At 44.6% G+C, this 25692-nt stretch overlaps 1 protein-coding gene across 1 annotated transcript in view; it reads right to left on the reverse strand.

Annotated features, from left to right (window-relative positions):
• Positions 1–25692, reverse strand: part of DOCK5 (dedicator of cytokinesis 5) — an 86130-nt gene that overhangs the window by 15675 nt on the left and 44763 nt on the right. Inside the window, exons 24-45 of the mRNA XM_056508723.1 lie at positions 25400–25470; positions 23692–23798; positions 23033–23169; positions 21798–21893; positions 19637–19735; positions 16471–16565; positions 15469–15547; positions 15207–15307; positions 14579–14637; positions 13957–14111; positions 12608–12693; positions 11301–11457; positions 10428–10468; positions 10246–10336; positions 9253–9372; positions 8133–8222; positions 7279–7383; positions 5865–6006; positions 2702–2783; positions 2425–2509; positions 1627–1713; positions 1074–1250 (exon numbers count right to left, since the gene is read on the reverse strand). Coding sequence (XP_056364698.1) covers positions 1074–1250; positions 1627–1713; positions 2425–2509; positions 2702–2783; positions 5865–6006; positions 7279–7383; positions 8133–8222; positions 9253–9372; positions 10246–10336; positions 10428–10468; positions 11301–11457; positions 12608–12693; positions 13957–14111; positions 14579–14637; positions 15207–15307; positions 15469–15547; positions 16471–16565; positions 19637–19735; positions 21798–21893; positions 23033–23169; positions 23692–23798; positions 25400–25470 — 2262 coding nt within the window. The remainder of the gene's footprint in view (positions 1–1073; positions 1251–1626; positions 1714–2424; positions 2510–2701; positions 2784–5864; positions 6007–7278; positions 7384–8132; positions 8223–9252; positions 9373–10245; positions 10337–10427; positions 10469–11300; positions 11458–12607; positions 12694–13956; positions 14112–14578; positions 14638–15206; positions 15308–15468; positions 15548–16470; positions 16566–19636; positions 19736–21797; positions 21894–23032; positions 23170–23691; positions 23799–25399; positions 25471–25692) is intronic.

The following is a 25692-nucleotide window of genomic DNA, read 5'->3' on the forward strand; positions in this document are numbered from 1 at the left end:
AATGGAACTGGATGTGGAGCTGAGAATGGAAGTGGACATGGAACTGAGAATGGAACTGGACATGGAACTGAGAATGGAAGTGGACATGGAACTAAAAATGGAACTGGACATGGAACTGAACTTCCCAGCTCCTGCTTGGGCCCTGCACACAGCAGAGCTCCAGCAGCAGCTACAGCTCACAGAGTCCTGCAGTGCTCTGGAATGGAAAGGACTTCAGGGACCAGGCTGGACACTTGGACACCTCCAGAGACCCAGGGGCAGCCACAGCTCCTCTGGGAATTCCATCCCAGCCCCTCCCCACCCTCATTCCCTCCCAAATCCCATTAAAATCTCCACTTTCCCAGGGGGAGCCATTCCCTATGTGCTGTCCCTCCATCCCTTATCCAAATCCCTCTGCAGCTCTCCTGGAGCCCCTTTAGACTCTTGTTGGAAAAGATGAAACAGTAAAATCTTACAAATATGAATGCTCAGATTCTGGGAATATAGAAACCATGAATGAAATTGAAATGAAAGCCACGTTTGAGATGCCAAGCCTTAGTTACTGAATAACCATGAAACAATGGGATGGTCCTGAAGGTAATCCCCTCTTGATTGAACAATGCCCTCGGCCAGAGAGCAACTCCAAAGGTCACAAAAGACTTGCCAGCGCCCAAAGATCAGATCTCAGAGTTTAAAATGTAACACACTGTGCTAATATAAGGATTCCTATAGGCTGCATGTAAATGCTACAGAATTTGTATCCTGGATTAGATTGGTTCTTGGAAATTAGAATATTCATCATGGAAAGAGATTTATTGTATTGTAAATGGGAAGTCGCTCTCTTTCACTCCTTTTTTTAAATCTCTCTCCTTCCCCTTCCTTTTCTCTCTTTCCCTATTTTCATCTCTTTATCCTGCTCTGGGGCAATGCTGGGCAGCCCCTGGCAGGCTCTTTTTTAATAAACTACAACTGTCACCTTTAGCTCCAACAGAGCGCTTGAGTTTTGTCCCGCACCGTCTCCCCCCATACACAGAACCCCACAGACTCTCCCTGAGTGCTGAGCACCCCCAGCCCTGCAGAGGGGCCCCAGGCACCTTCTCATAGTTGGAGTAGCCCCCCATGACCGCGGGGTCCACGATGCCGCTGAGCAGCATGGACAGGGGGTGCACGGGCAGGCTCCTGTCCCACACGTGCTGCTGCACTATGTTGGTGATCCTCTCGTTGGTCAGCTCCATGGTCTCGATGGCGTTCTCCAGGGGGCTGATCTCCTCCTGGGGGGACAGCAGAAACAGAAGGAACCTTTCTTCAGAGCCACAGAACAAACATTTCAAAGCTCCGTTCGACTTTTAGGAGGAAATCCTTCCCTGTGAGGGTGAGGAGGGGCTGGGATGGAATTCCCACAGGAGCTGATCCCTTGAGCGCCCAAGGACAGTTCAAGTGTCCCTGGGTGGACACTGGATGATTTTAAGTCCTCCCAACCCAAACCAATCTGGGACTCCACGGTTCCGTGATTTATTCCTCTCCACTGAGTAAGAAACTAAACATTTTGCTTTTATCTGTGCAGTGGAAGGACTGGCATTCCCAAGTGTTCCAAGGCTTTATTCCATGAGGGATTGGAGAGGAGGAGATCCCCCGTGGAGAACTCACCGTGGTGACCTGCTTGACCTCAAACCACTTGAGGATGCCTGGAAATGAATAAGCTGTGGTGTAGGTTGTCCTTTCTATCCACATGTTCTGGGCAGAGAAGGCAAAAAAAAAAAAAAAAAAGATGTAAGGAAAATATTGGTCTTGCAATTCAACTCTCCTGTGTGGAATGAGGCTGGAAGAGACTCCACAGCCATTCCCACTTTCCCTGACTGGGATGGGGGAGCTGGGCTCACACAGCCCCACATTCCTGGATTCTGATGGATGCTGAGTGTTCAAACCCCAGCTCTGGAGCCTCTTGGAATCACCCCCTGTTGGGAAGGATAAGGATGTGACAGGAGGGTCTCACAGATATTTATCACAGAAAGATCTTTGAATGTAGAATCTGAAGAAGGAATAGAAATGAAAACAAGTTTTGATATAGAAGAAAAGAATTGCTGAGCCAGTCTTACTGGGTAACTAAGAGAGCAAAGTGAGTTGGAAGGAGTTTTTATGACTTAAAGCAAAGAATAAATCCACCTCAAACAAAAGATATTTTTACCAAGCAGAAGGATTTTCACAAACAAAAATACATGTTGCAAGTAAAGAAAATATCTCAGAATTTTCCTATGCAAGAAAACTGAAAAAACAACTTCTAGCTTAAACTGTGACACACTAAATTTGGTGATTAGAAATAGTAACATTAATTTAGTAATGTCAGTGGTTATTATAGGGAATAGTCTCCATGTGCACAGGGAGAGGGAAAAGGTGACACTTTGGTCAAAATGCCACCAACAAACCAAACCAAAGGAAAGGACTCACAGCAAACTCGTTGTCTGGATCTTTCTCTCCTTTCCTGACAGGTCTGGAGTGGGTGAATTGCTGCACCTCGTTGGCTCTGTAGTAGCTGGGAAGAAGCAGAATAAAAAAGGGATTTTTCCTCACTCCCATCCTCCCCACTCAAACATTCAAGGGTTTCCTCACAGTTTGTGGGGATGAATTTACACAATTTACACGAGGCACAAAGGCACAGCACCTTGTGCCCAAGTTAGTGGGGAAAACACAAAGAAAATGTTGAGGGAAAAGAAAAATAAATTACTTTAAGATCTGCTCAGGAACAGGTTTATCTTTGTAATTAGGTGGCAGGTTCATCACAGGCTTTACAATGAAGCACTGCACATCTGAGCACATCTGGTTAAGGATGAAAAACTAGGAACCCTTTTGGGAAAACAGGAGAGGGAGAGAAAAACCCTTCCTGTTTCCACTGTCAGACTTTTCCACAACTCCCTGTGCCCTCATTAAACATTTTTCTTCAAACCTGACTAATTCATCACCAATCACAGGCATTATGTTGCATCCTTGTGAATTAAAAACCCAAAAATAAAATATTTATTATATTTGCAAATAATAATCCCAGAATGGTTTGGATGGGAAGGGACCTGAAATTCATCCAGTGCCACCTCTGCCATGGCAGGGACACCTCAGGCCACCCCAGGGTGCTCCTTGGACACTCCCAGCTGCTGAAATTCCTGGTGAAAATGTTTGGGAATCCTGGGCACCACTGATTTCCACTTTGGGAGAAAAAGAAAAAAGGGAAACAAGGTTCTGCAGGAGGTTCTGTGGATGCATCTGACTCTTCTCTCACAGTTATTTATCAGAGGCTCCTTCCCTCTCACTTTTTAAATTCATGGTTCAACTGAACAAAGGAATTGCTTCACCCTCAGCTTTTGCACCTGTGAGTGATGACAGACATTAAAAAAAATATCTCAGAAATTGCATCCCCAAGCACTTCTGTTCCTCCAAAATTCTGCTTTAAGGACCGTGCTGAGGCTTTACAGGAGCCAAAACCTGGCTGGAAAAGCAGAGCTTGGCCAACCTGAGCCCATTGGGAGATGATTTCTGTGAATGCCCTGAAGTGGGAATGTTTCAGTGGGGGGCTAAGGCAGCCCCCAAACATCCTTTAATGCACTGAGACAGCTCTGGAGAGTGTTTGGGGAGCCAGAGCAAAGCCACCCTGCCTGCAGTGAGGAGCCAGCAGCCAAAGCTGAGCCCAAAACCACAGAGCCTTGCTAGACCAGGCTTGAACTGGGTCTCAGCAGAGCCTGTTAGGCTGGGCTTGGTGCCCTGCTGAGCCCTGCACAGCTCCCAGTGCTCAGCTGGGGGGGACTGGGCTTTTCTGGGGTGCAGGGAACCCCTGGGGCTCAGCACACCAAAATGATGAGGTGTTTTGTCATAAAAGAGCAAAAAAACAATCTAAAGAAATAAAAAAAAAATAGCAAAGGAGGTTAAAGGAGCCTGGAAATAAAACCAAGCCCAGCAAGGTCAGCCTGACACAGCAGAGGTCTGGGCACTGCTCATCCTCTCAGGAGGGGTTTGGGGAGTGCAGGGAGAGCCTGTCCCAAACCCAAACCCTGCAGCTGCTCCCCTCATCCCAGAGCCCAACACCCCAAACTCTGGGAAGGTTCAGATCCCATCCCAACCCTGCAGCTCAGGCTCATCCCAGAGCCCAACACCCCAAATTCTGGGAAGGTTCAGATCCCATCCCAACCCTGCAGCTCGGGCTGATCCCAGAGCCCAACACCCCAAACTCTGGGAAGGTTCAGATCCCATCCCAACCCTGCAGCTCGGGCTCATCCTGAGCCAGGCTCACCAGAACAAACACAAACAGATGCAAAGGAAGCAGCTGAACCAAAGCAGCAACAGAAGAGGCATTTCTGCTACCGAGTGTGAATGGGATTTAATTTCCTCTGTGGATTCAGGCTTGGCAGGAGGATTGCAGGGGAAGCATCTGCTGTCACTGCCTGGCTTTGTGCACAGGGGTTGGGGGCCAACATGGACCTGCAGATTGTCCAGCCTGGCCAGCTGAGCACAGGCTGCAAGCCCAGAATTTGGCTTTTCCTGGTGTGCATCCTCCAGGAGCCACGGCCTGAAGCCACTGGCAGCAATCTGGAGCAGCTCCACTGGCTCACACTCCCAATTCAGCCTGATGGGGAGCTTGGGACACAGCTTGAGTCCCACCAGCAAGGGGGAAAATCAGAATTAAAAAATAGTAAGGGCTCTGCACCCAACAACTTTCTCACAAAGGGACTTTCAGCGGAATAAAACACACAAAGCCCAGCAGCTGATAAATGGCAAAGCACTGCAAGGAGCAAGGCAGAGCCCTTCCCTTTTCACCCTGCTTTCATACCCTGCATTTTACATTTTCACCCAGAAATAAAAACTGGGTCCCACCATGGCTGGAGCAGTCAGCACCACAGGAAATCCTCCCTGCAATCTGCTCCTCACCCTGACAGCAACTTGTTTAACTCCCAACACCTTCAGACCCACCCTTACAACTCTGGGGAGCCCCATTTTCATACCCAGTTGTTGGAGTCAGTGAGTTGGGGGATTCTCTGAATCCTTCAGGGAGGAATCAGAGTGCAGGGATTGAATTAAAGCCTTTGGATGGATTGTTTATATTCAGCCACTCACACATTTAAGTAAGTTAGTAAGTTTAGGGTGAGCTTTAGTGCTTTTAGTAAGTGAAAGATTTAGATTCCACAGTAGCAAAGTGAGTTCTACTGAAGGTTGAAATATACTGATATTTTCAGTGGAGGCTCCAGGCCCACAGTTGTAGACAGGACTTAGACATAACAGAGCTATAATAGAATATTGCTGACATTTTTTATATAGAACAAGACAGATTGTATGAGTAGCTCTATACATAACACCTGGTGTGCTAAGAAACTGGAATTCTAACAGGTTAAGGAGTGGTGGAGAAATTAAAATTCTAATAGATTAAGGAGTGGTGGAGAAATTAAAATTCTAATAGGTTACGGAGTAGTGGAGAAATTAAAATTCTAACAGGTTAAGGAGTGGTGGAGAAATTAAAATTCTAACAGGTTAAGGAGTGGTGGAGAAACCAGAATTCCAATAGGTTAAGGAGTGGTGGTCTGAGTTTGTGTCTTAGTTTGTTGGAAAAATCCCATATAAGAGTTTGTACTGGGGAGAGTTGGTGATTTTAGCCATTGTGGCTTTTAACCATTCACTTATTGCCACTGAATTTGCTATTGCTGCTGCTTTGCCATTGCCTCCTGAGACTGCTTTGTAATAAGATGTGCTTGGCAATAAATCACCTTTTTAACTATCAGCTGCTCTGCTTGTTTGAGATAACCCAGCCAAGAGCTCTGGAGGTGGAAACCTCCCAGCCAGTGCTGCCCCCACACCCCTCACTCATCACCACTGCTCTGGGAGTGCCAAAACACCCCAAACCCAAAAGATACACTGTTTGGGGGAAGCTCTGATCTCCTCGGGTGGAGGGGCAGTGCTGGTCATCTTCTCAGCACTGGGGAACTGAGTCAGCAGCTTCAGGTTGAAATCCTCCCTCCGCTCGTACTCCTTGCCTCGGTAGATGAAAATCTTGTTCTGTGGGAAAAGGGAATTTAAATTTAACACAGCAGTGGGACAGAGTTTTCCAAACCTTCCCAGAGCTGGTTTGTGGGAAGGGTTGATCCCAGCTGGAAGGAGAGGTGAGGGAGGGACATGGAATGAGGGTACAGAACCTCAAGTTTGTCCAAAAAATCAATTTATCCACAGAGAATCACCAAAGGGAGCTGGGAAGGAGCTTTTTTTTTTTTTTTTTTTTTTTTTAAAGCCACCTGCAATGAGCAGGGACAGCCTCCAGCAGGTGCTGATGTCCAACAAACACATCCCAGAGTCACCCAGCACTGCCAGGGCTCAGAATCTCAGCCAGGAGCTGACTTTAACAACAAAATAAATGTGCCCAGAAATTCCTAAATTCAGGGACCTGCCTGCTGCCTGCCAGCCCCTGCTGTGAATTCCCTGGGTTCAGGTGAGGATTTTACCTCAGTCCCATTCCTGACCAAAATATCCAAAATATCTACACACCCAACACCAGACCATGGCCAGTTATTTTTCCACCTGGCAGTGGTTTCTGGAAGGGATGGATTCCAAAATATGAAGTTGAAAGCTTTCCATGCCTTCTCCTCACACAGTTCTAACTTAACATTCTTCTCTTTTTTTAAGCTCTTCCACTGAACACCAGAACTTCAAACAGCTCCAGGCTTGATAAGGAAAAATGAATTTTAAATAACAGGAATATTTTCAGCCTTGCTGACCCTGGATCTGAGCAATTCCTGTCCTCCACACAGGTCCAGCAGCTGTTTTAAATAAGAAACACCTTTGCACTTGAATTCTTTTGTGGGACAAACTCTCCCTGATCATTGAAATAATCCCTGTCCTGAAAATTTGGTTGATTGAAAAGAAATGGGATTAATTCTTCATTCTGAACATTTTCTAACAGCAGCAATCACATTTCAGAGGTATATATAATTTATATATACACAAATTATATATTGATCAATAATTCAATTTTGTATAATTTGCAAATATAAAAGGTAAATTCTGCTTAAATCCACAGAAGAATTTAGAACATAAAAGAATAATAAAAAAACCTATTTTAACACCCTGACTCCACTTGAGCTGATAATAAAAAATTTCACCTCTGACTTGTCTCATTTTAGACACTGAAATGCTCTGAAGCACTCCTGGGATTTAGATCTGGCAGTGCCACTGAAAGGAAAAGGAGTTTGGCACCGAATTTTCCTGGGAGCTGTGCAGAAATTGTGACTTTGAGGGTGTGCAGCAGGGCAGGGCTGGCTGGGGAAGGATCCTCACCCTCAGGAAGGAGGGAAAACCCTGCCCATAGTATCCAACAGCAAAGTACTCAGGCTGGGGTCTCATGGCCTTCATGATATTCTCATAAAATGTTGCTCTTTTTTTCTGGAAAATAAAAAAAAAAAAAATCACATTTTCACTTTGGAATAGTCTGAGCTCTGCCAGCCCCCACTCCCTGATCCCTGAGCTCTGCCCTCAGCACACAGAATTGCTTTTTGATGCAGTCTCTCATCCTTGTCCATTTACTTGATTAAATATTTGCTTTGTCTGGGCCAGAACCAACTCCCATTTCCTGGTCTGCAGGCATGAGGACAATGCCATGGCTTTAGGATTCCAGAAGGATGCTTGAAATCCTTCACTGGGGGGAAAACAAATATAAATATATTCTGCAAGTGAGCAGACACAAATGGTGACAAATGTCAGAGAACTGGCAGAAATAAAGCTGGGCAGATGATTCTGCCATGAGAGAACATAAAGACCATCTGGTTCCACCCTTAACCACTAAAAAGCAGAATTCAGAGCCAAGAGGATTTTAGAGCTGTGTGTTCATGCCCAGCACTTTCACCACAGAAATAACAAGGTGAGGAGATTTATGGAGCCTGGAAACACCCCTTGGTTGTCACTTCATTTGGTAAAAACCAAGAATTCTAAACATCTGCACGTGGTATTATCATGTTAATTAGGAGGTCAAAAGAAACTGAGAAGATGTTTATTCTCCTACTAACCTTCACAAAGCCAGGGGGTTAAGCTGGTTTGTTTGTCTTTAACATAAATTTATTTTAGGCTTATCCTGCTTGAACAGTATTAATTCAAGCAGTCAGCAGCCTGCTGGAAATGCAGAAAAAAATCCTTACCAGGAGTTCTCCAATTCCCTCATAGTCAAAAACTTTGTTTTCATACATGTCAGCCAGCTCCTTGCTCAGCTCAATGGCTTTTTCCCACATCTCCACGGAGGGTGAGGACAGGCAGGAGGGGGAAGAAGAGCACAAACAACATGAAAGACTCAGTTAAAATCCTTCATTAGCACAGCTAGGTAAACAAAAATGCAGCTGATTTTAATTCAGGCACTGCTTTCATGCTCTGCCAGGTTCCCCTCTCAGACTCTGCTGTGCATTTATTTATTTTTTGGTTTTTATTTGCAGGGATTGTTACAGTCGTACAGATCTTGTGATTTGGAGATCTGAGAGTGGTTTGCAAAGCCAGGTCTCCACTGAGATCCTGACAGGACAAACTGGGAGGAGGAAGGACAGGGCTGGAGAGCAGGGAGAGAAAATCAGGTGCTCTTGTCCTCCAGGAGCAGCAGGACAGGGGTCCCTGGGCTGGGACAGGGGTCCCTGGGCTGGGACAGGGGGTCCTGGGTTGGGACAGGGGGTCCCTGGGTTTGTCCCATCATGGAATCAGAGAATTTGGGTGGAAAATTCAAACTTTGGGTGAAAAACTCAAAGCCCATTCCCACCCCCAGCCATGGCAGGGACACCTCCCACTGTCCCAGGTGCTCCAGCCTGGCCTGGGACACTGCCAGGGATCCAGGGGCAGCCACAGCTCCTCTGGGAATTCCATCCCAGCCCCTCTCAGGATGGAATCCCTTCCCAAAATCCCCTCTAAATTCCCCTCATTTCAGCTTAAAGCCACTCAGCCCTGGCAGAACCCTCTGCAGCTCCCAGGGTCAGGGCCAGCCTGGGAATCCTCTGTCCCTGCAATCCCAAAATCCTGACAGGAGCCACTGCCAGGGGGAGGCAGGAAAACACCTGCCCTGCTCCCTCCCTCCAACAGCTTCACCTTCCAGACACCCTTGGGCCAGCCCAGACTCAGGATTTAAACATCTCCAGGCCCTGCTGGAGGGACCCCTGGCCCACCCCCAGCCTGCTGTGGAGCCACAGCTGCTTCCAGCCACGAGTTCCCAGCAAGGAAATCCTAAAGCAAAGCAAAGAGAACTTGCCAAGGCAGGGCTGGGGCACAGGGGGAGGCACTCACCTTGCCCCTGTCAAAGAAGGAAATGATCTCCTGGTAGAGCTTCTCCTTCAGCTCCAGCTGGGAGCAGACACAGAAGGTGTCCCTCTGCAGCAGGTGAGGGACACAGGGCTTCTCTGACCACTGCACAGGGAAAGGCAAAGTGAAAGCACTGGCACATTCCCAGAAATCCTACAGTGGGAAACTCAAATCCCTCATCCCTCAAAAGCAGAGATACAAACCTGAGACATTCTCCCCCAGCTCACTGCAGCAGGAGGATGCAACAAACTGATGCTAATCATAACTTTTATCATTATTAAATTATCATTATTATATTTATTATTATTAATTTATCATTATTAGTTAATATTACTTATTTACATATTTTACATAAATATAATAATATATAATATATAATATTTCTATATTTTACAATATACCATTATTATGTATTATATGTATATAATTATTTTGTATTATATTATTTATATTATTATATATCATTATATCATTATAGATATAGATTTAGATATAGATAGATAAAGATATAGATAGATATAGATATAGATATAGATATAGATATAGATATAGATAGAGATAGAGATAGAGATAGAGATAGAGATAGAGATAGAGATAGAGATATAGATGGATTTATATTTATATTTAGATATAGATAAAGATATATAGATAGATATTGTAATTATAATTATATTGCTGTGGAATCTGAAGCCCCTGAATGACCACTGGTACCTACAGGTTTCAAAGTTATTGGGTTTTCCTGGGATTTTTTTTTTAATTTTATTTTATATTTACATGTATCTATGTACACAAACAACAGGAGGAGAATGCTGCAGCAGCTGTCTCAAAGCTCTATCCACCACAATCATCAGCCTCATTTTACAGAGCCAAGCAAGGGAGATGGTTGTAAGGTGATAAAATCACATTAAAAACAGGGAAAAAAAGTGTTTTGGTGATTGTGAGCTGTTTGTGCCTCACTGAAATCCCAACCCTGCATACCTGGAGCAGCTCAGCGTGCAGCAGCAGGGTGTAGGCAGCCTCTGTGAAATTCTCACAGTCTGTGTGCAGGTCCCTGAGCTTGTAGAGATACCTGAGCAAAGCAAAAGCAATTCCTTCCTGTGAAGCTCCTGTGGCCAAGGCAGCACCAAAAGCTTCTCCAGGCTCTGAGGGGCACAGCCCACCTGATGTAAATGTCCTCTCGCTTCTTCTCCTTGTAAAAGTTCTGCCAACAACAGAAAAATCCAACGTTGGCAATGCACAGCACCAGAATCATCTCCAGAGAAGTAACTTGGGCAGTTTTAGGTAATTCAGGGATTTTTGGTGCCATTTTGGCTGCTCAGGTGGATGCACCCCTGGGACCCTCCCCTCGCACCAGCACCTCCAAAAAAGGGCCAAATCAGAGAAATCTTGTTTCAAGTTGAACAGGCTGTTTGAGGGGAACAGGGATCCCAACCCTCAGCCAGGCACCCCCAGGCTGGAGGATCAGTGACTGGATTTTGGACTGCACAACTTTCTGTTCTGAACTGGGCACATCATTCACCAAAAATGGCACGAGGAATTAATCAGGGGAGGAGCTCATTAAAATCCTCCCCTAGACCAAAAATAATTCCAAGGGGGTCTAGAAAAGCCATGGGGAGGTGTCCCCAGCCCAGGGCAGGGGCCCCAGGTCCAGGGCAGGGGTTCCAAGTCCAGGGGAGATGTGCCAAGTTTAGGGGAGGTGTCCCCAGCCCCCCACAGGTGTCCCCAGCCCTGAGAGGTGTCCCCAGCCCAGGACAGCTGTCCCATCCCACAAGAGGTGTCCCCAGCCCCAGCTAAGTGTCCCCAGCCCCAGGACAGCTGTCCCATCCCTAGAGAGGTGTCCCCAGCCCCAGGACAGCTGTCCCCAGCCCAGGACAGGTGTCTCCAGCCCCCCACAGGTGTCCCCAGCCCAGGACAGGTGTCCCATCCCTCGAGAGGTGTCCCCAGCCCCCCACAGGTGTCCCTAGCCTCAGGACAGGTGTCCCCAGCCTCAGGACAGGTGTCCCCAGCCCCCCACAGGTGTCCCCAGCCCCTACCAGCACGTTGACCGTGCAGCTCATGCGGTTCTCCTTGCTCTCATCGTGCATGATGGTCCTGTAGTCCAGCAGGTTCTCCAGCAGGCTGCTGACCAGCAGGGCAAACACCTCCCCCGGGGCTGCCAGGTACTTGTGCTTCCTGCAGTGCTCCAGGAGCCTGCAGGGACACCCCAGGGGATCTGGGTGTGAATTGCCCAAAAACCCCAACCTGGATGGACACTCAGTGCTGGACACTCTGTGTTGGGTTATACAGGATGTGACCAAAATCTGGATTCTGTCACCAGCTGTTAAACCAGCTGGAGTAGTGACCCTGATCTCTGTGGGAGATATCTCCTGTTAATGGGCCATCTTTAAACCAGCTGGGCAATCATCTTTATCTTCCCACAGCCCATCCTCCCTCCAGGAGATATCTCCTGTTAATGGCCAGTGAGTCCCAGGGCATGACTGATAAAATTCCATCATCCCACTGGGAGATGCTCCAGCCAGGGGGAGGAGCCAAACATTTCCTACCCAGATAAAAACTGAGATTTGGAACACCAGAGCAGCCTTTTCCACTGGATTCCAGAGGAAAACCAGACCCTTCCACATCATCCCTGGAGCTTCAGAGGAAACTGCACCTTCTCCAGGAGCACTGCTCCAGCTGAACCACATCTGCCCCTGCAGGAGGATGCAGCCACCATTGAATGGGACTGTGCCAACACCCTGACTGACTGACGGGTGTCAGCTTGGATTCTGACTCTGGCAGGGTTGGGATTGTTCTGTGTAATACTGCATTTCTATTTTCATTTTCCTAGTAAAGAACTGTTATTCCTATTCCCATATCTTTGCCTGAGAGCCCCTTAATTTCACAATTATAATAATTAGGAGGAAGGGGGTTTACATTGTCCATTTCAAAGAGAAGTTTCTGCCTTCATTGTCAGACACCTGTCCTCCAAACCAGGACACACACACACACTCACACACCCAACTCAGGCAGCACTTTTTGATCAAAAAAAAAATTGAGTTTTGTTGCTAAAAGCTCCAACTTTGCTTTAAATTTTTTCTCTTCCACCTGCAGCCCCTCTCCCCAGTGTGGCAGCCGACTGTGAATTCCATCTCCAGTTTAGGTAAAAGTGCAGAATAAACTTCTTATTTTTGGGCAATCAGCCCCACAACACCTGCACAGCACCAGGATCACTGCAGCTGCACCAGCTCCCTGCCCACTGGAATAATTGATGAATTAGGGCTTCTTGGCATTAGAAAAGCAGGTCAATAAAATTTTTTTAAAAAGCAATAAAAAGAGCCCGCAGGTGCTTTATAAAACTCACAATTTCTCCAGCAGGATCTTGTACTGCTCATCCCCTCGGCCTCCCTCCACCTCCTGGTCCAGCCTGGTGATCAGCTCGTTTTCAAACTGGAAAGGCAAAAAAAAACAAAAAAAAAAAAAACAATTCAAACTGGAAAGGCAAATAAAAAGAATAATAAATTAAAAAAAAAAAAAAAAAAAGCAAAAAAAAAAAACAAACTGGAAAGGCAAATAATAAAAAATAAAAAAAATTAAACTGGAAAGGCAAAAAAACCCCCCCTGGGTTCACAGGCCAAGGTCAGGATGTTCTCAGTGCTGTTTTTTCAATTTTTATTGTTTTTGCTTAGATTTGGGATTGAATGTGCAAGAGATGGAATTTTGTTTTGGACTTGGATGTTTATTAATTTTTATTTATGTTATAGTGATTTTTACAGCACTTTAGTTATCAAGTTAAAAAAGGAGATTTATCTTTTTTTTACAAGTTTTTTTAAGAATGGTTGAATTAAGAATTAATATTTAAATTATTTTTACTTTTAACTTAACAATTAATTACTTGTGATTTGCAATGCTGACCTTTTTATTTAATTATTTAATTATAAGTACTTAGTACTTAGACTCATGGAAAAGAATTTTTTGCTTTACAATTTTTTATTTCAAAAAAAATATTTAAAAATTTTAAATTCTATATTTTTTACTATGTGACATTACACACTTTTATTTAAAACCACACACCAATGATTTTATTTTTATTATTTAACCTTGGAAGCCTTTTCCAAGTTCCTTGGAAACTTTGGTTTTGCTAAAATATTTTATTTTTCTTTTGCCCCTTGGACAATTTGTAGTGAAGATACAAGTATTGTGTAGATATTACAAATACATGTATTATAGTATATTTTTATATATTACTTTATATACATATTATTTTATATTCATATATATATGAATATAAGATTACAGTATATATAATACTGTATATATAATATTCTATTAATATAATTCTATATAATATATAATACATTATATATCTATATATAATATAACATGTATTATATAATATATATTATATAACATATATTATATACTATAACATATATTATATACTATAATATAGTATATAATTAGAATATTAATATACAATGTAATATTATACTGTATATGATATTATATATTAATATTATTTGTTAAATAATCTGTTTTTAACATATTACATCTATATTACATTGTATTTAATATCTCTATATATTATATTATATTATATATATTATATATATAAAAAGTATATTATATTATATAATAAATATATATAATAATTAAAATTTTATATATATATATATATATAAAATATTATTTTTTATATTTGGCATCCCTTACCATGTGGAAATTCCTGTTCCCACTGAAGTTGAACTCACACTGCATCATGTCAAAAAAAATGGGAATTGTTGCTTTCCTCAGCTCAGGCTCAGGGACCAGGGTCACCTCCAGGATTGGCCCCACCATTGATGGGATGAATTTTATTTTGTGGGGACCTGCAAGAAATTTCAAGTCAAATCCATCCAGTGGCAGGATTTGGATTTCCCAATGTTTTAAGAACATTATTCACACAATAAATTAAAATATTCACTCTGTTCAGAATGAGGATTTTATGTGGATAATACCTAAAGAAGAATTAACAGATTACAGCTCCAAAATTCAGGGATAACCCAAGGAAATAATGGAGCTGAATTATAAATCACAAAAAAAAAACCTCTCTGAAAAATCCCACTCATCCTTTACATGGCAGAACATCCTTTAGAGGGAATCTAAGAAATTATCTCAGCAGCTGATGTGAAAAAAAAAATCAGCTTTTCCAAGTTATTCACAGAAAAAAGAGGTTTTTGTGCTGAGCTAGAAATGCATTTCCCCACATTAAACACGTGCAGATTTATAAGGAAATAAAAGATTTTAAAAGTCAGCTTGAGAGCTGGAATAAAGAGAATTCTTTAATGGAACTCACCCAGGTTATACCACATATCCCTGATTTTGAAGCCAATTTCTTTCCTCATGTCCCCATACCTGGAAAAAGGATTGAAAGGAAGAGATGAGAAAGGTCCAAGCACTGAAATGATGCTGAAAAAAGTTGAAAAAACAAAAAGTCTGTGTCAGGATGCTCAGAATTATCCAGGCAACTGATTCTAAGGAAATGAAGAGGTAAAAGCTGCTCAGTGATTAAAAATTGCTGGTTTGGGACTATGAATGGTTCTGAAAAAAAAAAAAAAAGTAAAAGGTGGGGGATTAAAAAGCTGGAGGGTTTTTAGGATTCCCCTGACCCAACTTCCATAAAAGCTGAGGAATTGCAGAAGGGAATTTTCAGTGGACAGAATCCTGGCAAGGTGCTAAAACAGTTCAAGATCTGCCTGACCAAACTGAAAACCAGCAAAAAATTCAATTTACAGCCCTGACATCCTGTCCTGGTCACTCTGGCTGAATCAGCATTTCCACAGCACCTCCTCCCACCCTAGGAGTGTCTGGAACAGCCCAAATGACAGCAAAAAAAAAAAAAAAAAAAAAAAAAAAAAAAGGCTGAAATATGAAATCAAGAAATTTGAACTTGAGAAATGTGAAATTAAGAAATGTGAACTCACTTCTTGATGATTTTGTTGCGTTTGGCCTGGGAGAAATTCTCCAGCTGGAGGGACTCATGAGTGAGAAATGCCACAGCCAAGTGGAAATAATTATTCCAGAGCTGGGGGAGAGAAAATGAGATGAAAATGGGAGGATTCAAAGGAAAAGCAACAACAGGCACCAAAAACCCAGAGCAGAGGGGAACCAGAGTGAGCTCCAGCCTGCTAAAAATGGGATTTCATTGTTCTCTCAGGTCTGGGATCCAGAAGAAAAAAAAATTACCTGGAGCTCAAAATGTTTTTGATCCAGGAAGAAGTGGTTGAGCACGGAGGTGAATTGGTTCACTGCTCGCAGGAAAACCCTAAAAAAATTAAAAAAAATCCATCAAATAAAGGTGATTCTGTAAATAAAATAAATGACATTGCAGCTCTGGGTTTGCAGATCCTATGTGGAAGTTCAGGAGGCAGCAAGAGATGCTCCCAAAAAAAGGCAGGAATTCTATAAATCAGGCAGGAATTCCTCAAAATCAGGGAGGAATTACAAATTTCTTTAAAGCAGGGAAGAATTCCTCTAAATCAGAGAGAAATTCCTCTAAATCAGAGAGAATTCCTCTAAATCAGGGAAAAATTCCTGTAAATCAGGGAGAAATTAATCTAAATCAGGGAAGAATGTCTCTAAATCAGGAAGAAATTCCTCTAAATCAGGAAGAAATTTCTCTAAATCAGAGAGGAATTCCTCTAAATCAGGGGAGAATTCCTTTAAATCAGAGAGGAATTTCTCTGAATTGGAGGAATTTCTCTAAACCAAGCAGGAGTTCTTCTTATCCAGGCAGGAATTTCTCTAAATCAGAGAGGAATTCCCGTAAATCAGGCAGAAATTCCTCTAAATTAGAGAGGAATTCCTCTAAATCAGGCAGGAATTCCCATAATTCAGGGAATATTCAGGCAAAATAATTCCTCAAGAGGCACTGGAGAGGCTCAGGTTGGATATCAGGGAAAATTTCCAGTTCTGGCTTTAAGTTTTCCATGTGATTCCCCCAGAACTGAGACCAAAAAGGCTTCTCTGGTTTAAATTGTAAAAAAATCCCCCAGGGCTCTTCTGGGCAGGAGGAAAATTCCCAGTTCCACCAGTGCAAACACACAGGGGCTAAAACTGGCTGAAATGTGATTTAAACACACTGGAAAAAATCAACCTCATTGTGTGACCTCCTCTGAGGTCCAGGAGGCCCCAAAGCCAGAATTAAGCCAGAATTAAGCCAGAATTAAGCCAGAATTAAGCCAGTACCTGCTCTGCATCATGTTCATGACCATCCAGTCTGCTGCATACACGTTCTTCCCAATCAGATCCTTGAACATAATGAATGTTTCCATCAGGAAGTCCTGTTGGAAATAAAAGTTCTGAATTCAGGCTGAATCCATGGAATTGCAGGGAGGTGACCTCATGAAATGCAAATTTTTTGGGGTTGCATTGATTAATGAGCACAGTGATTGGCAATCAATGCCCTGCCCTGCCTAACAGGGGCTCCCACTGAGTGGGTGCAGCCCAATAATGAAATTATTCCTGACATCCCATCCATCCAGCTGCACAAGGAGAAACAATTCCACAGAATGTTGGTCTGTTTAATTCAATCTGTCTTTGCTGTTTTGAATTAAGCTGTGCTGGGTGCACGAGCTGGATTAGAGAGCAAAACCAAAATTGCATTTGTTCCCAAAGCTGTGAGTGGTGACAATGCAACAGAATCACCCAGAAACTAAATTTTCACTCACTAATTAGTTACATCTTTCCTGGTCCAGTTAAGGAGAAGCAGTGAATATAACACCAGAGATGTGATTTAGAATTATTCTACATTATTAAAGACACTTTTTGCACAAACACCTTCCAAACAAGACTTCAAACTTGGAAAAAAAGGCTGAATTGCAGGGTGAGAAAGGAAAAAAAAAAAATGAGCAGAGATGAGCAAAAGAAAGGAAAATCAGGAATATTGATCTCCTCCTTGTGGTCTCTGCAGATACAAAAGCCACTCTGAGCTCTCAGATCAATCCCATCCTCTGCAGCAGCACATTCATATTCAAAAATGAGAGGGACACAAAGAAGGTCACAGGAGGAGCTGTCCCCTTGAAATGATCACCAGCAAAAAAAAAAAAATCTGTTGAGCTGAACAGTTTGGGCTGAAAGGATTGGCAAGATATTGATGGAGAAAAGGAGCACTTGGTGCTGCCTCAGCAAAAATCCTTTTGGCAGAATTAAATCAGAGCCTGATGGAGAGGGCTGGACTTGACATGGGCACCTTGGAGATATAAATTAACTCCCAAAAGTGCTCAGCTAACCAGGGAATGATGCCAGGGCTGGAAATAGCAGCAGAACAATGAACAACAAAAACCCAATACTGAAAAAAAACCCAACAACAACCCAAGAGTGAACAACAAAAATAGAAGCAGTTATGGCAGTAAAAGAGAATTTTCTGTTGGTATTAGCAACTACCACACCACCACAAAGGCAGGTTTGATTCTGTGCATTTAAAGGTGCATAAAAAAATCAGATTAGAAATTGTTATTTTCCATTACTCTCCTGAAAATTTTCTCACTGGATGAACACTTCCAGAATTCCTCAATCTGCCTGATTTTCCTTTCCTTTCCTTTCCTTTCCTTTCCTTTCCTTTCCTTTCCTTTCCTTTCCTTTCCTTTCCTTTCCTTTCCTTTCCTTTCCTTTCCTTTCCTTTCCTTTCCTTTCCTTTCCTTTCCTTTCCTTTCCTTTCCTTTCCTTTCCTTTCCTTTCCTTTCCTTTCCTTTCCTTTCCTTTCCTTTCCTTTTTCCTTTCCTTTTTCCTTTCCTTTTTCCTTTTCCTTTTTTCCATCCCAAATCCTCATTAATTAAAACACTTTTTTTGCTGTCAATTCAAAGCACTTTGTGCTATTAAAGGACTGAACATGAACCAAATCTGTGCTGAATCCACCCAAAGACTGAAAAAGCAAATTTGGGGTAAAGGACTTCATCACCTGGAGCTGAAAATTTGAAGATTTTAAAATCTGTAATTTTGAAGGTTCCAATTCCCTGCCTTGTTCTTGCTCCTAATCCTATCTCACAACAAAAATTAAATATATTAAAATGGGCAAACCTAAACTAAACCAAGACAAAGACTAACCCCAAAATGCAAATGGACCAAACTAACAAAAGTATGAAAATCCCCTTTTCCCCATTTTTTCTGCTTTTTTCCCCTTTTTTTCCCTTTTTCTAACAAACCATTTGGCCAGGATAAAACCAGCCCTAACCTCACATGAAGTGAGTCACCTGCAGGTGGCTGTGTTGCTCCATGCTGCCTCAGGAGCTGATTTTTTACAAGAGAATTTCTGTGAAATTCTGCAATTCCAACTGCACAGAGGGAGAAGAGCTCCCCAAACTGAACCACAAACCTCCTGCTGGGTTTTGGTACAGGAACAACACAACCCCAGCTGCTGTTTCAATAAACAATTGGAAAATAAGGAATAAAGGGGCAAAATAAGGAATAAAGGGAGAAAATAAGGAATAAAGGGGCAAAATAAGGAATAAAGGGGCAAAATAAGGAATAAAGGGACAAAATATGGAATAAAGGGGCAAAATAAGGAATAAAGGGGCAAAATAAGGAATACAGGGAGAAAATAAGGAATAAAGTGACAAAATAAGGAATAAAGGGGCAAAATAAGGAATAAAGGGGCAAAATAAGGAATAAAGAGGCAAAATAAGGAATAAAGAGACAAAATAAGGAATAAAGAGACAAAATAAGGAATACAGGGAGAAAATAAGGAATAAAGTGACAAAATAAGGAATAAAGGGGCAAAATAAGGAATAAAGGGGCAAAATAAGGAATAAAGAGACAAAAGCTCCAGCAGTTCTTGTGTTGTGCAGCAGTCTTGCTAAAATACTAGTTTGGGCCATTTTTTGGGGGAGTTTGGGGGAAAATTTGCTGATTTTAAACAGAAAAACCCCCCTGAGAAATGTGATGTTTCACCTGGTTTCAGAGTTTTTGGGAATGTGAATTTTTAAGATTCTGGGAACTTTCTGAATTGCTGCCACTACAGCAAGATTCAAGCATTAAATTAAACTTCAGAGGAGGGGAAATAATTAGATAAAGTGAGAGCCAGGCAAAGGGAAATGATTTTCTTTTCCATCTTCATTCCCTCTTCTGGCTCCTGACTCAAATCAAATTTTTTTACCCATTAAATATATTTTTCCTCAATGCCACAAATGCTGTTCTGGGGCTCTGCACAATCAGCAACCCCCCCAGTGCCCAGCAAGGGTGACACAAATAAATTTAAATGTAATAATAAATAAATTAAATAACGAATAAATTTAAATTCCCATAAATTTTGGCCCCAGCAGCCACTGCTGAGGGTTTGACCAGCCCAAGGCAGCACAGAAATGACCCAGCAGAGCAGAGTGTGCTGATGTTGAGGTCACTCCCCAGCCTGGCTTACAATGATGTCCTGCCTGGTTTTGAAAGTGTTGATGTAATGGCTGTAATGGAAATCCTCCATCTGCCTCAGGATGGCTGTCATGCAGGCCACAAAAATTGCCTGGAATGGGAAAAACACAAAATATTGGGTTATTTTTATTGTGATTTCTAACTGTGGCATGTCATCAAATATCACTGATCAGAATTCTCCCCATCTCTGTCCCAAAATCAACCTGAGACTGTTTCTTCCTCTAAATGAGTCAAGAATCCCTAAAATTCAAGTTTGAAATCTGGGTGCTGCTTTTTCCTCCCCCCATGGAAACAGATCCTCCCAACACAGGATTTTATTTTATATCTATTGATCCACTCCACCAGATCTTCAAGGTCTTTTGCAAGCTGGCTCTTCTGCAAAACAAATCTCTGCTTTTCAGATTAACAGGGCCAGCTGCAGTTCTCATGGGTGGAACATTGAAGTGACCCCAGAGCTACCAAAAATCAGGTAAACCCCCAGCTCCTGGCTGTACACAAAATTTAGGGGGAATTATAGCACCCCAGGGGTCAGAGATGCCCTGAGGGGTCTCATCCCTCAGCATTTGATCCTCCTGAGCCCAGGTGACAAAATGCAGCAGAGATCCCCTGCCAGGCACTGCACTGACACACAATGCTGTGCACAGGGAAAGGAAATGAAATCATCCCCAGTGACTCAGCTCAGGGTAACATGAATCCCAACCCTCAGAAAAAACACCAGCAGCCACGGCTGGGGGGCACAGAACCCAGAGAGGGGAGTTCAGCAGGCACTGAGAGCTCCCAGGGACAAAAATCCACCGGGAGGGAGGGATGGGGAGGAGGGGAGACTCCCAGGGACATCAACCCCACTGATCAAGGTGCAGGGAACAGGGAAGGCTCCCAGGGACTTAAATCCCACTGATAAAGGTGCTGGGAAAGGCTCCCAGGGACATGAATCCCACTGATAAAGGTGCAGGGGAAGCAGGAAGGCTCCCAGGGGAATGGATCCCATTGATAAAGGTGCAGGAAAGGCGGAAGGGCAGGAGAGAGCTCTCACAGACATGAATCCCACTATGAAAGGTGTTGGGGAAGGAGGAAAGGGCTCCCAGGGGAATGAACCCCACTGATAAAGGCCCTGGGGAGGCAGGGAGGGCAGGGATTTCAGGGATGGCAGAGATTTCAGGGACTGCAGGGATTTCAGGGATGCAGGGATTTCAGGGATTTCAGGGGCTGCAGGGATTTCAGGGATTGCAGAGATTTCAGGGACTGCAGGGATTTCAGGGACTGCAGGGATTTCAGGGATTTCAGGGATGGCAGGGACTGCAGGGATTGCAGGGGTTTCAGGGATTTCAGGGGTTTCAGGGATTTCAGGGATGCAGGGATTTCAGGGGTTTCAGGGATTTCAGGGATTTCAGGGATGCAGGGATTTCAGGGATTTCAGGGATTTCAGAGATTTCAGGGATGCAGGGATTTCAGGGACTGCAGGGATTTCAGAGATTTCAGGGATTTCAGAGATTGCAGGGATTTCAGGGATTTCAGGGACTGCAGGGATTTCAGGGATTGCAGAGATTTCAGGGATTTCAGGGGTTTCAGGGGCTGCAGGGATGCAGGGATTTCAGGGATTTCAGGGATGCAGGGATTTCATGGATGCAGGGATTTCAGGGACTGCAGGGATTTCAGGGGCTGTAGGGGTTTCAGGGATTTCAGGGATGCAGGGATTTCAGGGATGCAGGGATTTCAGGGGTTTCAGGGACGGCAGGGATTTCAGGGACTGCAGGGATTTCAGGGGTTTCAGGGATTTCAGAGATTTCAGGGACTGCAGGGATTTCAGGGATTGCAGAGATTTCAGGGATTTCAGGGGTTTCAGGGGCTGCAGGGATTTCAGGGATTTCAGGGATGCAGGGATTTCAGGGATTTCAGGGATTTCAGGGGTTTCAGGGATTTCAGGGATGCAGGGATTTCAGGGGCTGCAGGGGTTTCAGGGGTTTCAGAGATTTCAGGGATGGCAGGGATTTCAGGGGCTGCAGGGATTTCAGGGATGCAGGGATGCAGGGATTTCAGGGATTTCAGGGATTTCAGGGATTTCAGAGATTTCAGGGATTTCAGGGATGCAGGGATTTCAGGGATTTCAGGGATTTCAGGGGTTTCAGGGGCTGCAGGGGCCCGGGGGCTCTCACGGTGTGCGGGCTCTGCCGGCTCATCCCGATCACCGTGCGGTTGATCCGCCGCAGCAGCCGCTCCATCATCAGCTGGATGTGCAGAGCCGTGGCACCCTGGGGACAGCAAGGGACACTGGACACCACCCCTGAGGCACAGCCGCCTGCCAGCACTGCCCTGGGGGGCCCAGGTGTCATTAGGGGAAGTGGGAAAAGGAGATTTAAGTGCAGGAGGGATCGATTCACGCTCTGGGATTCACTCGGTGGAGAATTCCCTTGATGGGGCTGTCCCAGCTGCACCAGCCCATCCTGGCTTTGGATTTGTGTTCTCTGAACAGCTCAAACCCCTCTGTTCACTCAGAACAATTCCCATGGCCAGAGTGGGAAGTGCATTTTTCTGCCTGAACAGGGAGTGTTGTCCCTATTCCATGACAGAACCAGCAAGCTCCTCATTTTTATACCATTTAATACTTGCTCCAAATTACTGAACAAGCCACCAAAGCAGTTCTTGTGTTGCTAAAATACTAGTTTGGGCCGTTTTTGGGGGAGTTTGGGGGAAAATCTGCTGATTTTAAGCAGAAAAAAAAAAAAAACCCTGAGCAATGTGATGTTTCACCTGGTTTCAGAGTTTTTGGGAATGTGAATTTTTAATATTTTGGGAACTTTCTGAATTGCTGCCACTACAGCAAGATTCAAGCATTAAATTAAAACTTCAAAGGAGGGGAAAGAATTAGATAAAGACAAAGTGAGAGCCAGACAAGGATAAATGATTTTCTTTTCCATCTTCATTCCCTCTTCTGGCTCCTGACTCAAATCAAACATTTTTTTCATCCATTAAAAAATGCTTTTTCTCAATGCCACTCATCCTGGGGCTTGGATTTGTTTTCTCTGAACAGTTCAAACCACTCTGTTCACTCAGAACAATTCCCATGGCCAGAGTGGGAAGTGCAGTTTTATACCATTTAATCCTTCTTTGACTTGCTCCAAATTACTGAACAAGCCACCAAAGCAGCTGGGATGACATTTTGCTGTCTGGAAAGGGAAATAAATGCTCCTAGTACTGATAACAACCAATTCAACCTTTCCTGGCTCCTTTTCAGACAGATCCACTCCGAAGAGCTGCCCAGCAAAGCATCACAGCTGCTACAAACACCATAATTCTGACTCATTAAAGCACAAGATGAGGATGTTTCTTTGCTGGGAGCTCTCAGAGGAAGAGCTGAGCTGGGCTGGCAGCCCTGAGAGCTCGTGCTCACCACATCCTTGCGGTCCAGGACCTCCAGGACACTGCTCAGCAGCTGGGAGCTGGCCTCGTGGTCAGGCCTGCTGGAGTTGTCATCCAGCTGCCCGCTGAGCTGGTCGATGAGCAGGGGCAGGAGGGCATCTCTGCACTCTGCAAGGGGACACAGGGACAGAGCAGAGCCTCAGCACGGGCTCCAGGACTCGGTAAAGGCACTGGAGTGACAACAAACCCACTGCAGAGAGTGATAAATGAGCTCTGGTTTGGGGCATGGAATCCCAGCGTGGGTTGGGTGGGACCAGAAAGATCCTCTCATCCCCAGGCAGGGACTCCTCCCACTGTCCCAGATTATCCCAACCTGGCCTTGGAATTCCCAGCTCCTCTGGGAATTCCATCCCAGCCCCTCAGACCCTTCCACCCCAACATCCCACCCAACCCCCCCTTTCATTTATAAATCCTGCATATCCCATCTAACAGCACACAACCTCTCCCTCCTCCCACATCACCACCCTGGCTCAGCATCCCACATTTTGCACATTGCATAAGGACTGAGCAGCAAAAAAAAAAAACAAACTCTTCCAGTCCTTCCAGGGCAAGAAATGTTCCTAGAGCTGGATGTAGGGGTGGGTTTAATGGTGACTGGCAGGGGAATTCATTTGGAGGGCTGCCACTCACCAGCCTGCTTGAACAGGTCACTCTCCACGATCTTGGTCAGGCAGTTCAGCTTCTGCCGGACCAGCTGGTTGTCAGGGATGCTCTGGATGAACTTGCTGAAGAGGACACTGTGTGCAGCCCAGAGGGAGCAGGGGGTCAGCAGTGCCAGCAGCACCTCCCACCCACCCCACATGGACACTGTGCTGGGCTGGACATGGAGCCAGCATCCCACGATGGGATGGGCTGGAAGGGAATTAAAGCTCATTAACAGCACCCCTGCCATGGCAGGGACAGCTCCCACTGCCCCAGGGTGTCCAACCTGCCCTAGGACATCTCCACAGATCCAGGGGCAGCCACAGCTTCTCTGGGAATTCCATCCCAGCCCCTTTCTCAATATTTCTTCCCAAAATCCCATCTCAATATGGAATCATGGAATGGTTTGGGTTGGGAGGGACTCAAATCCCATCAGTGCCACCCCTGCCATGGCAGGGACACTCTCACTGCTCCAGGGTGTCCAACCTGCCCTGGAACACTCCCAGGGATGGGGCTGAGATGGTTCTTTGAATCCAAAGCATGGGTAGGTGGGACTAGGACATGAATATGTATCATGAATATGTATTATTGTGTAATCCCAGGTTTTTAGGGAATAAACAGAGCAGTAATTTGAAGTTTTGCTGTGCATGCTTTGGGAGGAATTATCCCCCTGCACCTCAGCTCTGAATAAATGCACACCTCCTTTGTAACTCTCATTTCTCACGAGTTTCAGAGTTTTTTCTGCGTATCAGGACAGCCACAGCTTCTCTGGGAACTCCATCCAACAGGCAAATTACTACAGAGCTCTGACTTATTTCCAACAAACTGAGCACAGGATTTGAAGTAAAACCCAGCAGTGCTCAGGAACTGCAGGCTTGAACTTTTTGAAATGAGACTTTTATTTATTCCAGGACACAGCAGGTCCATCACAACCCCCAGACAGGCACTGCTGTGTCCCTCCAGTGCCAGGATAATCACACTGGCTGCCACAGCCAGGGAAAAGCAGGAGCTGGGAAAGATTCATTCTGAATTCATTTTGAAACTTGGAACAGCCAGGGCACATCCTCCTTCCAGATGCCCCTTCCATCAGCACTGATGACTCACTCCAACCCAAGATTCCCTGAAATTAAATTCCATGGGCATTTGCTGCCTGTCTGCTGCTTCCCAGCAAATCACTTGTGTCAGGACAAGGAGACAGGGCTGGGCAGCTCTGGGCAAAGCTCTGAGGAATCCACAGGGCTGAGAATTCCCTGGATAAGCACAGCTTTTGGTTTCCCAGCCAAGGCTCTGCCTTTGCCACACTTTTCAGGATCATTCATGGAGAGCTGGTGGGAACTTGCACAAGATTTCAATGTTTCACTGCCCCCCAGATTTTGCTTTTCAGTAAAATCTCAGGGTGGCTGTAAGGATCTCAGAATCCTGGGATGATTTGGGTAGGAAGGGACCCTAAAATCACCCATGGGCAGGGACACATCCCACTATGTGACTCCAATCCCTGTCCAACCTCACTTGGACACTCCCAAAATGAAAAACTGGGATGCAGAGAATCCTTTGGACTGCACTGACTTCCTCAAGTCCCTGAACAGAATCTGCACCACCAGATCACAACCAAAAAAAGCTGTTTTCAGCCAAGTTTCCAACAGTCCTCCCACCAGATGAGCTGGGTTTAGAGGACAAACAAACTTAAAGCAGCTACCTGAGCTCAACAGGGTCAAACACCAGCTTGACATCATTGATGATGCTTGGCAAATACTTCAGAGCTGCCCCCTGAAAGAAGAAAGAAAGCAAGGACATGAAATGCACATGGGAAACCCAGTTCTTGTCAAAAGCAAATATGGGGACAAGTGCAGAGAACTGGTTTAAAATCACATTTCTGCATCCACAGAGCCTCCAGCCAGCCCAGATCTGCAGAGCAGGGTGGGGAAGTGGAGGAGAAGGAATTAATGATTAATTCTCTCATTCCTTTTCCCGGCCCAGCCCCTTCACAAC

Source organism: Oenanthe melanoleuca, chromosome 22 (assembly GCF_029582105.1).
Source record: "Oenanthe melanoleuca isolate GR-GAL-2019-014 chromosome 22, OMel1.0, whole genome shotgun sequence".
NCBI lineage: Eukaryota > Metazoa > Chordata > Aves > Passeriformes > Muscicapidae > Oenanthe > Oenanthe melanoleuca.